The sequence below is a fragment of the Cyanistes caeruleus genome, chromosome 3 (genome assembly GCF_971803275.1).
Source record: "Cyanistes caeruleus chromosome 3, bCyaCae1.hap1.1, whole genome shotgun sequence".
NCBI lineage: Eukaryota > Metazoa > Chordata > Aves > Passeriformes > Paridae > Cyanistes > Cyanistes caeruleus.
The window spans coordinates 88,150,503-88,162,041 of NC_141703.1; the positions used below are offsets into that span (position 1 = coordinate 88,150,503).

Genomic DNA, 11,539 nt, shown 5'->3' on the forward strand with positions numbered 1-11,539 from the left:
CACAGACTCTCTATTTTTTTTTCCTTTAGGTTACTAAGTTCCATTTACTAGTATTTATGAGTTTTTCTTTCATTTTCATTTGACTACAGCTTCTGCTTTTTGACAGCTGCCTTTTCAAATCTTACGCTGTGAAGTATAACCCAGCACTACTGTTCCTTCTAGGGAACACTTAATTAACTCCCTCAAGAGGATGTTACTTCTGTAGTAAGGTAATAATACACAGAGGTAAGTCAGCTGCCCTAGAGTAAGAGATTACATTCAGCTCAGAAGAGTAAGTAACAAATTACTTGTTTTTGCAGCATGTACACATTGTGATTGCCCAAAGGTAGGCAGCTTGGTTTTGATGAAATGTGAGTACTGCTGGGGTATTTGCATACCCCAAGTCGTGAACCTGCATTTTTGTGAATGGCATCAGTCATGAAGGAGGTTGAAACATTATCCTTTAAGATGTTTGTGTTTTGTAACTGTGTCCTAAGTCTTTCAGAGTCCTGTATCTCCACTTCCTTGCCCTGGTCTTGTCAATTGCCCTGGTCTTGTCAATTGCCCTGGTCTTGTCAATTGCCCTGGTCTTGTCAATTGCCCTGGTCTTGTCAATCAATCAAAGACTGATTACTTCAGAAGTGGATACAGGATGTTTTAAAAGTCCAAGACCTTTTTTTATTGTGTTTATACAGTCACCATTTTGTTATGCTTTGGAGTGATTTTTCAAGTGAACTTATTTTCCACATCTGTTCAAGCTGGTTTTCGCTACGTGTCACCTTCCTTAATGCTCAAGTTTCACGCTGACATCTCAACATGAAGGTGGTCTGAGGACCTTTCTTGGGGAAGCAATGCATGTGTAGTAGTCTGTGCAAATGCCAAGGAAGTATAATTCCTCTAAATGTTCAAAGTTACTATAAAACAAAATTTTTCTGTAACAGCACTGCTAATTACCCTTAGCTGTCTTAAAAAAGGAGAATAAAACGTAGAGCTTACCACGCCTAGAAATGGTTGGCTGTCCATCAGAGAAGCTGTCAGCCAGAGAGCTTTCCCAGGTGCATCCCTCTCCTACAATGGCTCTGAACAGTGGGCCCTGGTGCCTGGCCAGCCATGGAAGGCGGAGTCAATCTTTTAGCCAGGATCAGTGTCTTTCTCTACCTTCCCCTTGCAAGGTGCTCACAAACCAGCATGGATTGTGGCTTGTGACAACTGCTCTTGGAGTTGGTTTGTCCCAGCAAAGTGGCACAACTGCTTTTCACTCCCCTGGCTGAACGAGAGCCTCTTCATGTCTGCCTGAGCACCTGCCTTGCCTGACCAAGCATTTCTATCTGCTTTCCTTAAAAACGCTGTCAGAACAAACCTAGAGCTCCCCTACTTGGGGAGAAACTCCTCTGCATAGAAAGAAGCAGCTGCTACAGCAGATCTCCCATCTTTATCTCAATGCCATCCACAGTCATATATGTCAAATTTACAAACTGTTTTTAAAAAATGTAATTACATGGGTTTTTTTAGGTCAGGGTTGCAGTTCTCAGACAGGCTGGCTACTGAGCTAGTTTTTCCATCTGTCCAGAGGGGCCTTGCTGTGGTGCCATCTGCAGGCACACTGGATGCAAAATAAGGATTTGGAAGAGCTGTGCATTTTAGGGAGGTTGTATTAGAGAGAGGAAACCAAGCCCTCCAGGCAATCCAAAAGCTGCATGACTAGTCTGCCACACTCACTCTCCCCGTTTCCATACAGGACCAGCCATGTTTTAAATGCTGCAATTCCTGGCTTTCCTCACCTCAATACCATGCATTTTTTCTAGGAGAGATGAGATTGTAAACCAGTTGAAATATTATTTAAAAACAGAGTGAACCTTTATTCAAGACATTCCCAGCAGCTGTTAGTCTGAGAGCACATCTCTTCCTCCACCCTGAGGCTGTATGACTTTGCTCATTCCCAGAGCAATTTGATTTCAGGTTGGATAGGGCTCATGCTTGTTAAATAACAAGAATTCTTTGCTCCACCGTTTTTCAGGCAGCCTTATCTCGCTTAGGAAGCAAGTCTTTTTATGAGAAAAAGTTGACTCATAGAAATGTTCTAAGTGTTCTAAATGTTTTAAGCCAGTTCAGAATATGTTTTACATGGGAAAATGGGACATCCATCCTTCCCCCGTTGAGGTGTTTCAGTAGCCTCTCTGCACTTCCAGATCATCAAGCAAGGTGCTGACTGGCATGTACACAAATATGCAGGCAGCAGCACAAACAGAACAGCCATTCAAAGCACCCAGGCACAGCAATCAAGGAGAGGATGGGACCAACGCAAGACTCATTTGTAATCTTGACAGGTCTCCAGGCTACACAGCTCTCCCCAGCAGAAACCCAGCTCCATGGGAGGGCTGTGCCTCCGGTGAGCTCCAGCACTAGGCAGCTCCCACTTGATGTCAGTTACCTAAAGCTTCAATGACGGGGCCATTTGTGGTGTAATCCAAGTATTTCTGCTGTCCCAGGGCTAACAACCAGCTCCTATCCAAGAGGCAGGTTATTCAATCTCCTTCTCTTTGCAATATAACTTTGAGTCATCGCCCTCTAGTCCGGCAAACATTTAATTCTTACGCAGCCCAACTGCTGGAGATAAGTGGCTCTAGGAAATCATGTCCAGCATACCTTGATCCTGAGAGTTAAGTCCTCCAGCTTATGTCCTTGCAGCATCCAGATCAGGGTCTAAAGCAGTTGGGGTCCAGACAACAGCTCCAGCCGTGCCTGCCAGGGAGAGAACACATCAGCCCTGAGATGCTAAATTAAGCTGCTAAAAATGGAGGGCCACGTGATTGTGTGCAGTGCGTTGCTTATCTGTCCTAGTGCTCACAGGTCATGGAAGGCTCTGTCCCTGCCCGGCAGCATTCATGCTTCCACAACTAATGCAGGGAGGCAGAGGGCTGACACTCACCTTGCAGAGATTTGCTGCTCAGCAGCTTAACTGCAACTGCCCCTCCTTACGCACAGAATTAAGCCAGAATTAAGACTGGCCACCACCATGTCGGTGATGGCCTCCGACACGTCCCTAGGCAGCCATTTCCTCTGGGGCAAAGCCAGTCCATTTTAAAAGGTAAAAGGAAGTAAAATACCCTCCTTGTAACACCAGGAGTATCTTCCTTGTCCCTCACTGAGGCAGGGGAAGAATTAATTTGTTTCTTGTGCCCCTTTACCAAACCAAACTCAAGAATCATCTACTCAGCACTTTTATTCTGCATACACCCATCAGATAAGCAAATCCAGAGCTCGGTGTATGGAGCCACAGAGCTGCTTTCCATCCTGCCACTCACCTCTGCTGTGGAGCACGGCCCTGCACCACACCTCGTTTTGGCTCAGGGGCTGGACTCTGGGCTCTCCCATGTGGAACAAGCAGCTCAGCAGGCTGCACTCCCCAGCTCCTCACTGCAGCTGGAAGAGACTGTGCCATGCAGGCGCCTGCAGCTTCTTGTTACGGACATGCCCCCTCCTCCCCTCTCCCCCTGACAGAAAGACAAGGCTTTTCAGATGGTGATCACTTTTATTGATGTAAGGTGGTACACAAACAGATCAGTTTCTATCAGCCTCTCCACCTCCCCCAGGCTCGGGGAGAAGTTGGAGGAGTGGGGGAGACAAGGGAACAGAACTGGCCTCTCACTGCAGGATGCAGAGCTAAGCGGTGGTGAACAAGGGCAGGGGCTCCAACAAAGGAGAGTCCTGCTTCCCTAGGCAGCAGGGGGGCCTGTGTGCTCAGCTTACTCCTTGGATGCCATGTGGACCATCAAGTCCACAACACGGTTGCTGTATCCATATTCGTTATCGTACCTGGGGACAGAAAACAAGCGCTGTCAGGGCTGACCCGTTTCCTGCACCTCTTCTTCCTGCTCCTCTGCCCTATTCCCGCACAACTGAACTCCCACCTACCCTCCGGAGGGGAAGGAGGCAGCCATAACAATTTCAGGTAAGAAGCAAATCTCACTCCACAGTGAGACTGGAGGTGTGTGTATCCACCTGGATCACCAGTGGTAACCAACAGGACCCAAGTCTGTAACCTGTCTGTGCCAACACCCACATCCCGCGCTAAGGCTGCACCTACCAGGAAACCAGCTTGACAAAATGGTCGTTCAGTGCAATGCCAGCACCCGCATCAAAGGTGGAGGAATGGCTGTCACCATTGAAATCACAAGAGACAACCTGAAACACAACAAATTGTAATGCATATGGTTGCCCACAGTCTGTACCCCAAGTGCCCAAACCAGCATCCTGGCAAAGCTGCTGCCACAACAGTCTTTTAGAAAAATGAGCCAAGTGCCGATAACCACAGGCTGAGAGAGAGATCCTTACCTGGTCCTCTGTGTATGCCAGGATGCCCTTCAGGGGCCCATCAGCAGCAGCCTTCACTACCCTCTTGATGTCATCGTACTTGGCCTGAGGGGAGACAGATCCAAGATGCTCAGATCCCAACTCACACAAAATGTCCACCGGGGACAGGGGAGGGAGGAGACACACATGGCAACACCCCAGCAGGTGCTCTTTTCACAAAGATCACATCTTCAGAACAAGATCAATGCAGAGAGGGCCATTCCAGATGCAATACAGAGCTTAGAGGAAGCAGGGGCACATCTGGAAGTTGTTAGGACCTCATCCACAGCACTTACTGGTTTTTCCAGACGGCAGGTCAGGTCCACAACAGAGACATTAGGGGTTGGCACACGGAAAGCCATTCCAGTAAGTTTCCTGTGAGAGACATGAGTCAGCAAGGAACAGCATCTGGCACACCTCTGCCAGCCTAAGAAATAGCCTGCTTCCTCCTGACACCTGAGAAGGGACAACACTCACCCATTGAGCTCAGGAATGACTTTTCCCACAGCCTTAGCAGCTCCAGTAGATGCTGGAATAATGTTCTGAGCAGCACCTCTGCCATCCCTCCAGAGCTTCCCAGAGGGCCCATCCACTGTCTTCTGTGTGGCTGTGATGGCATGGACAGTGGTCTGAAGAAAGAGCACAGGAATAAGAACACAGCCAATACTCTCCAGGAAGAGTGACACAGGGAGAACAGATGCTTTCCCTCTCACACAAGGGGATCTGTGGTAGGTCACCCTCCTCAGCACCAAGCTGCAGACCTACCATGAGACCCTCCACGATGCCAAAGTTGTCATGGATGACCTTGGCCAAGGGCGCCAGGCAGTTAGTAGTGCAGGAAGCATTGCTGGGGTAGGGAGAGAAAGGCACATCAGCCAGAGGCAACACTTCCACTGAGGTGAAGTGAGACCCCTGGCAGCTGGTGAGAGCTCCAGGCCACAAAGCATGTTCCTCTCTCTTTACCTGACAATTTTCAGAGACTTGTCATACTTCTCATGGTTGACACCCATCACAAACATGGGAGCATCAGCAGAGGGGGCAGAGATGATCACACGCTTGGCACCACCCTTCAGGTGAGCCTGGAGAGAAAAAATGACATAACTCAGGATCCAAGTTTGCTCCTTCAGATCTCTTCTCCTTCACAGTCTCATCTCGAGCAGCTCTGTATATGGTGCCCAACAGGAAGAAGCAGCACTATCTTCTCTTTCCTATGCCTCCATGGCATACTCACCCCGGCCTTCTCCATGGTGGTGAAGACACCAGTGGATTCCACAACATATTCAGCACCAGCATCTGCCCACTTGATGTTGCTGGGGTCACGCCTAAGGAGAGACAAAACTTTAAGGGCTGCTCCATGAGACACTTGCTTTCAACTTCCAGAGGGGCAATAGGGAAAAAGATACTTACTCCTGGAAGATGGTGATAGCATTCCCATTAATCACAAGTTTCCCGTTCTCAGCCTTGACAGTGCCCCGGAAGTGGCCATGAGTGGAGTCATATTTGAACATGTAAACCTAATAAAGAGAGGGGGAGTGGAAGGTCAGGCACCCAGGCTGCCATCATCCTCTAAGACCCTGGGAAGTTACTAGAACAGGTCCAGAGAAGCCCTACTCAGAAAGGCCCAGAGGGGGCACTGCAAAGCAACTAACCATGTAGTTCAGATCAATGAAGGGATCGTTGATGGCCACCACTTGGACTTTGCCAGAGAGGACGGCAGCACGGGTGACCAGGCGGCCGATGCGGCCAAATCTGGAGAGAGAAAGACATGTGTGAGGAGGCACAACAGGGAACCAGCACAGCTGGGCATGGGAGGCAGTCCTTGGCAGCCTTCCCTCGGGATCATCCACTGCTCCCTGCCCGCTGGGGCGGGAGGGAGCCCTGCAGCTCGTCCAAAGGCCAAGGCACCCCGGTTAAAGATTAAGAGCGACCCCCGCCCCGGAAAGGTCAATCGCTAAATTTACTGAAAGTCCCGGGGATCCGGTTACTCCTCGGCCCGGTACGAGAAGGTCACATCCCGGGGCCGCCATTGACACACGATCCACCGGGAGACCTTTTGGTGGGGGGCTGCAGGGATCCCCGGGAACGCGGAGGGAAACTGAGGCAGCCGGGCAACGGCAGCCCCTTCCGGAGTGAGTCACCCCGAATCCGAAGAGAAATGAGTCAGCAGCACCGCTCTGCCCCGGGGGGCGCCGGCGGAGCGGGATCGGCGGGATTCAACCTCTCCCTTCCCCTAAATCATCCCCCGCGCCCTTGAGGCGACCTTGCCCCCCCCCCCACCCCCAAATCCCCGCTGGCCCCACCGGCCCCGGCACTCACCCATTGACTCCGACTTTCACCATCTTTACCACTTCGGGATGTTCCTGCGGGCAGAAACCACCAGTAGGGGCATTAGGGGGGAATGGGCAACAACCGCCCCCGGCAGCCGCGCCCGCACCCGGCGCCGTTAACGTCTCGCCCGCCCCGAGGGGCGAGCTGGGGGCGGGCAAGGGGGCGCCCGCGCTCTGAGCCAGCCCCACCCCCCGGGCGATCACTCCCCCGCCCCGGGCTATTAACTCGCCTCCCCCCCCCCCCCGCGACAGCTATCCGCCCCCTCCTCCACCGGCGACCATCCCCCGCTCACACCCCTAACCCTCCTCGCCTCACCGCCCCCCACACGCCGCCCCCGCCATTTTGCGCCGCGCCGCCTTTGTGCTCGTGGGCCCCGCGGCCACGCTCCGCCCGGGGGCTGCCGCACCCCCTGCCGGTGGGCGGTGTGCGTGTGTGGGGAGAGGGCTCTCACACGCCCGCCCCCCGCCGCCTCTCTCTCCCCCCGCGCATCTCCCCCGCCCCGCCCGTTACCTGCTGCCTCCGAACCGCCCGGCGCGCAGTGAGGAGGTGGCGCAGCGCCTCTCCGCCGCACTTTATAGCCGCGTGAGGGTAGGGCGGGGGCCCGCCCCGCCGCGACGCCGACGAATGGCAGCGCGGAGGCCGGACCGGGCTACGTGCGCCCGTGCTGCGGGTGCGGCAGGCGAAGACCCCCCCTGTTTCCCCCGCCCCGCCGCCCCCCGTTAACAAAGGCCCAGAGCCGGGAACGGAGGGTCCGTAGCGATCACACTCCCGTCGAGCCACCCCAAGGGGGTTGGTGGTGCTGGTGGCGGTGGTGAAAAATGCACCGGTCCTTGCGGGGAGGTGTCCCCAGGGTGAGGATGGGCGGCTGCCCCCGAGGAGACGGGGAGGGACCCCCGGGTGATAGCTGGTCAGGGGCTGCTCTCGCCGGGCTCGCTGCCACTCCGGAAGATGGTATGCGCTGCTTTCAATGATGGTATGCCCTGGTAACAAAGGGCACGTAGCCGCCCACACCGGCTGCAGGCTGTGCCCCCTTGAATGGAGTAGTATCCAGTATCCGAAGGGACCTACGGGGAAGCCGGAGAGGGACTCTTCGTCAGGAGCTGTAGTGATGGGACAAGGAGTAATGGGTACAACTTGAAAGGGGGGAAATTTAGGATGGATATTAGGAAGAAGCTCTTTACTGTGAGGGTGATGAGGCACTGCAACACGTTGCCCAGGGAGGCTGTGGATGCCCCAACCGTGGCAGTGTTCCAAGCCAGGCTGGATAAGGCCTTAAGCAACCTGCTCTAGCGGGAGGCATCCGTGCACGTGGCACGGGGGTTGGAACTGGATAATCTTTAAGGTCCGTTCCAACCCCTTAACATTCCATGATGCTATGGCCGCAAGGGCAAATGGGGTGCAGGGATGCTGGGGTCACCTGGAGGGAGCAGTGGGTCTCCAGGCGTTGCCCATTCCCCCTGAAATGGGTACTGGTACATTCTCCCTGGCTGGGAGTTCTCCCTCCTCCAGACTGGGACCCTCCTCTGGGGTGGGTTTATCCAGGCGTGCTCTGGACGGGGCCCCCGGCCGGGCGCTGCCCCGGCAGGCCACGGGCGGCAGCGTGAGCACCATCTTAATGAGGCACTGCGGCAGTGCTGCCGCTGCCCGCGGGACGTGACGGCGGAAATCCTGCTCGTCTGCCGTCTCGACCCGCCTTCCCCGGCTGCCTGCGAGGAGGAAGCGCTCCTGGCATGGCCGCTGCCCGGCTCCCCACCCCCCCAAGCTGGGCTCCCTCCGCCTCCATCCTCCGGCTCTGTGCGGAGCAGGTGCGGCGGGACAAACCCACCTTAGGTACAACGCCCAGAGCACTCACAAATCCCCAATCTCCCATCCCGGAGGAAGGTGTGGGAACAGTGGGGATGGAAATCTGGATTGACAGCGGGTGGGGGCGGTGGGAGCTGGAACGTCCCTCTGGCTGCTCGGCTGAACAGGGCTTTGAGGATAAAGGGGGAGGGGGGGTGGGGGTGGGCAGGCTGGGGGAACCACGCAGGTACAGGGTGGGGGACAAGAGAGGGGTCATGCAGCTCAAACGTAACCCTACTCTCCTTATACCACTGCTATTCCCGGCGCTGCTGAGGGGCTGGTGGCTAAGTTTAGACCCAGCTGAGGTTACAACCTTTTCTTAAAGGCCAGGACATGGTGATGGCTCGCGGGGCACAGCAGCAGGGCTACGAACTCGTGCCGGGGTCGGTGGTGCCCCAGCCGCAGCCCACCGAGGGAGGCTCTCGGGGGAAGCTTCAGCGCAAACAGGAGGCCCCAGTGTTTGCTCTAGCGGGGGCAGAGTGCGGCCGGGGTGAGCCAGGGCGGCCCTTGTGCCCCGCGCCCGGTCGATACCTCCTCACCCGTGTCCGCCCCCCCGGCCGCACCGCGCCGCAGCCGCGCGTGCCGCACGCCCCACGCGGAATGGCGGCGGCAGGGCCCGGCACGGCCCCGCGCGTGGGGCCGGGGGCGCCGGGCGGGCCCTGCCAGCGCCTCCCGCCCGGCCCCCGGCCGGGGGCAGCCACCGCCGAGCGCGAACGCGGCAAATTAGTACAGCTTTTTTAATGAGCGAGTCCTCAGGCACGGGGAGCGGGGAGGGGGCTGCCGGCGGAGCGGGGGTTCGGCGGCCGCGGCGGGCAGCTGCGGAGCCGGGCAGCTCCTGCTCGTACTGCCGCGCCGCTTCCTCGCTGCCGCAGCCTCCCTTTTTCGGGCCGGGAGCTTCAGGGCTTTTCCGCAGCGGTGCGCCGTGCTGGTTCCCGAGCCGGTGCTGGTTCCCGAGGCTGGCTGCCCTCCGGCTGCGGAGAAGCGGGCCTGGTGAGCCGCCCAGCGGTGTCCCGCCCGCCTGCTCTCGCCCCGGCCGGCCCCAGCGCCGCGCCGGCAGCACGGGGCGGCCCCGGTCCCGGCCTTTGCCCCGGCAGCTGGCAGGTGGTGGCACCACAGCCTGCCCCGCTGCCCCATCCCCTCGCTGTCTGTGCGCTCAACTCTGCCCTGAACTTCTTCCCTGCCCGCTTGCTCGAGCCCACACTTGGATAATCTTCTTCCCTGCCCGCTTGGCCCTCTCACCTCGGAGGCCCTCCAAAGCTAACACCCCAAACCACTGAAGGTCCCGATTCGGTCCAGTTTCAGCCCGAAGCAACCCCTGGGCATGGCCTTCCAGGCCCAATCTCCAGGCAGTGCCCACTTGCGACTGGCGAGGTTCTTGCGCCAGAGGGATGGACGGGCAGCTCTAGCCCCAGACGGAAGGAAGGGGAGAGTGGAGGAGAGCAGCTGAGGACCGAAACTGGATCCCTCCTTCGTGTCCTCTTCTGTCAGCGTGGACTCGGACTCCAGGGGCAGCAATCGTGAAAGGAGCATCTGGGATAAACGGAGGAGAGTGGGGTGATGCCTGTGCTTCTGGTGATAAGCCTTGTACCCCCTGGTACCTCAGTTCCCATACATCCTGAGGGCTCAGGCAGGACATTAAAGTGATGCCTGCTCACAGCACTGTGCCTGTGACATTGCATCCAGACACAGGGAAGGGCTTGACCAGCAGCTCCCACTGTCTGAAATGACTTCGCTGTCCAAAACAGCAGGCAGACAGCTGCTGTGAGCTCTGCCTGCGGGCAGATTGCCCTGCTCTTGTACAACCATACACACATCCTGCCTTGCCCCAGATTTGGAAGGTAACTGTCTTCAGTCCTTGCACCTTTTGTGGATGCTGAGCATCTCTGTGTGCTCAGGCTGCTATGTACCATTTCATTTTTCCGGATGGCTGCTGGGAAGGATGGTCCTGCCTCAAAAGACCTGCTGATAAAATGGGGGAGAGGCAGGAGCAGAGCAGGTGTGAGGAAGGGGGACTTCCCATCAGCTGGAAATCCTCTAGGTTAGCTGTGCTGACTGTAAACCCCCAGCACTGCTAGGAGACAAGGGTTAGGGGATGTGTTGGGTGCAGTGGAGGCATGGCATTGCTGCCCAGAGAAGCTGCCTGCGGGAGCCGTTCCACATCTGTCTCTCACATGGATGCTGAGCTAAGGCTGAGGATGCCTTTGTGCAGCTCTGTGTGGTAGCAAGTTAACTGAAGCGGACACAGGCATCCTCAGTGAGGAGTGAAAGTGGTGAGTCATAGCAGGATCAGTCTTGTGATTTTAGTTCATGTCCTGACTATTTCCCTGTGGCTTTCCCAGGGTGATGTAAAGGCAAGGTGCCGGGGCTCAGGTTAGGGTTTGGGTAAGAGCGAGCTGGCTAGATTTGAAAGCCAAAAATACTATTGCTGTAATTGCTGAGGATAAAAGATTTACTCAAGTGAAGAAGCCCTTAGCTGGCATCCTGACAGGGCTCTTGGCCTTAAAGAGGGTCTTTAAGGGGGATAGTACTGAGCTTAGGAGCAAAACTCCTGGCCTAACAGGATGCATCTTTCCTCTGAAACATGTGAGCTAGGCACTGAACATGAGAGACAAGACTGTAATTATCTGGTGGCTGCTGACACAGAGTGGGCTTAGAAAGGACCAGGCTCTTCACTGTTAAAAGCTTTTGCAGAGCACTAAAAACTTTTGTCTGTTTCCTATCTTGAAATGCTGGTGCTCCTTAGGGGCTGGCTTATAAAGCTAAAGTCACCCTAAAGCTGAGGCTGCTGAAGGGGAGAGTGCAACAAGAGTAGACAGCAGCCTCTTTGTAGTTGGAATGTGGGACCACCTCTCATTTGAGCTTCATACACAACCTCCCCTCCTCCTCCCCTCCTGAAATCAACCTCAGGTCTCTCCCACTCCCTCCTACCTGTAGCCTCTGTCCTGGTAAGGACACAGTCTGAACGCTGGCAGAGAGCAGAACCAAGAGGAGGAAAAATGAGCAAGGCCACGACCGAAGCCCCAGCATCTTCTTAGCC

The 11,539-nt window shown here is 55.6% G+C and overlaps 2 protein-coding genes across 4 annotated transcripts; both read right to left on the reverse strand.

Annotated features, from left to right (window-relative positions):
* Positions 1 to 3,491: 3,491 nt before the first annotated feature.
* On the reverse strand, positions 3,492 to 9,188 carry GAPDH (glyceraldehyde-3-phosphate dehydrogenase). 3 transcript variants are annotated; one of them, XM_086882790.1, is made up of 13 exons: positions 8,816 to 9,188; positions 7,171 to 7,724; positions 6,649 to 6,692; positions 5,982 to 6,081; positions 5,740 to 5,846; positions 5,564 to 5,654; positions 5,296 to 5,411; positions 5,098 to 5,179; positions 4,810 to 4,961; positions 4,629 to 4,707; positions 4,315 to 4,398; positions 4,067 to 4,164; positions 3,492 to 3,795 (listed from the first exon to the last, which is right to left on the reverse strand). In XM_086882790.1, exons 1-13 carry the CDS (start codon positions 8,835 to 8,837, stop codon positions 3,726 to 3,728), a joined length of 1,599 nt encoding a protein of 532 aa, XP_086738916.1. In that variant the 5' UTR covers positions 8,838 to 9,188; the 3' UTR covers positions 3,492 to 3,725. The 3 variants fall into 3 exon arrangements, with proteins under 3 accessions (XP_086738916.1, XP_086738917.1, XP_086738918.1); XM_086882791.1 differs by lacking the exon at positions 8,816 to 9,188 and adding an exon at positions 7,842 to 8,079; XM_086882792.1 differs by lacking the exons at positions 7,171 to 7,724; positions 8,816 to 9,188 and adding an exon at positions 6,976 to 7,160.
* A 172-nt stretch (positions 9,189 to 9,360) lies between these two features.
* Positions 9,361 to 11,529, reverse strand: LOC147654317 (C-type natriuretic peptide 2-like). Its single transcript, XM_086882802.1, has 3 exons — positions 11,431 to 11,529; positions 9,742 to 10,032; positions 9,361 to 9,473 (listed from the first exon to the last, which is right to left on the reverse strand). Exons 1-2 carry the CDS (start codon positions 11,527 to 11,529, stop codon positions 9,760 to 9,762), a joined length of 372 nt encoding a protein of 123 aa, XP_086738928.1. The 3' UTR covers positions 9,361 to 9,473; positions 9,742 to 9,759.
* Between the last annotated feature and the right edge of the window lie 10 nt (positions 11,530 to 11,539).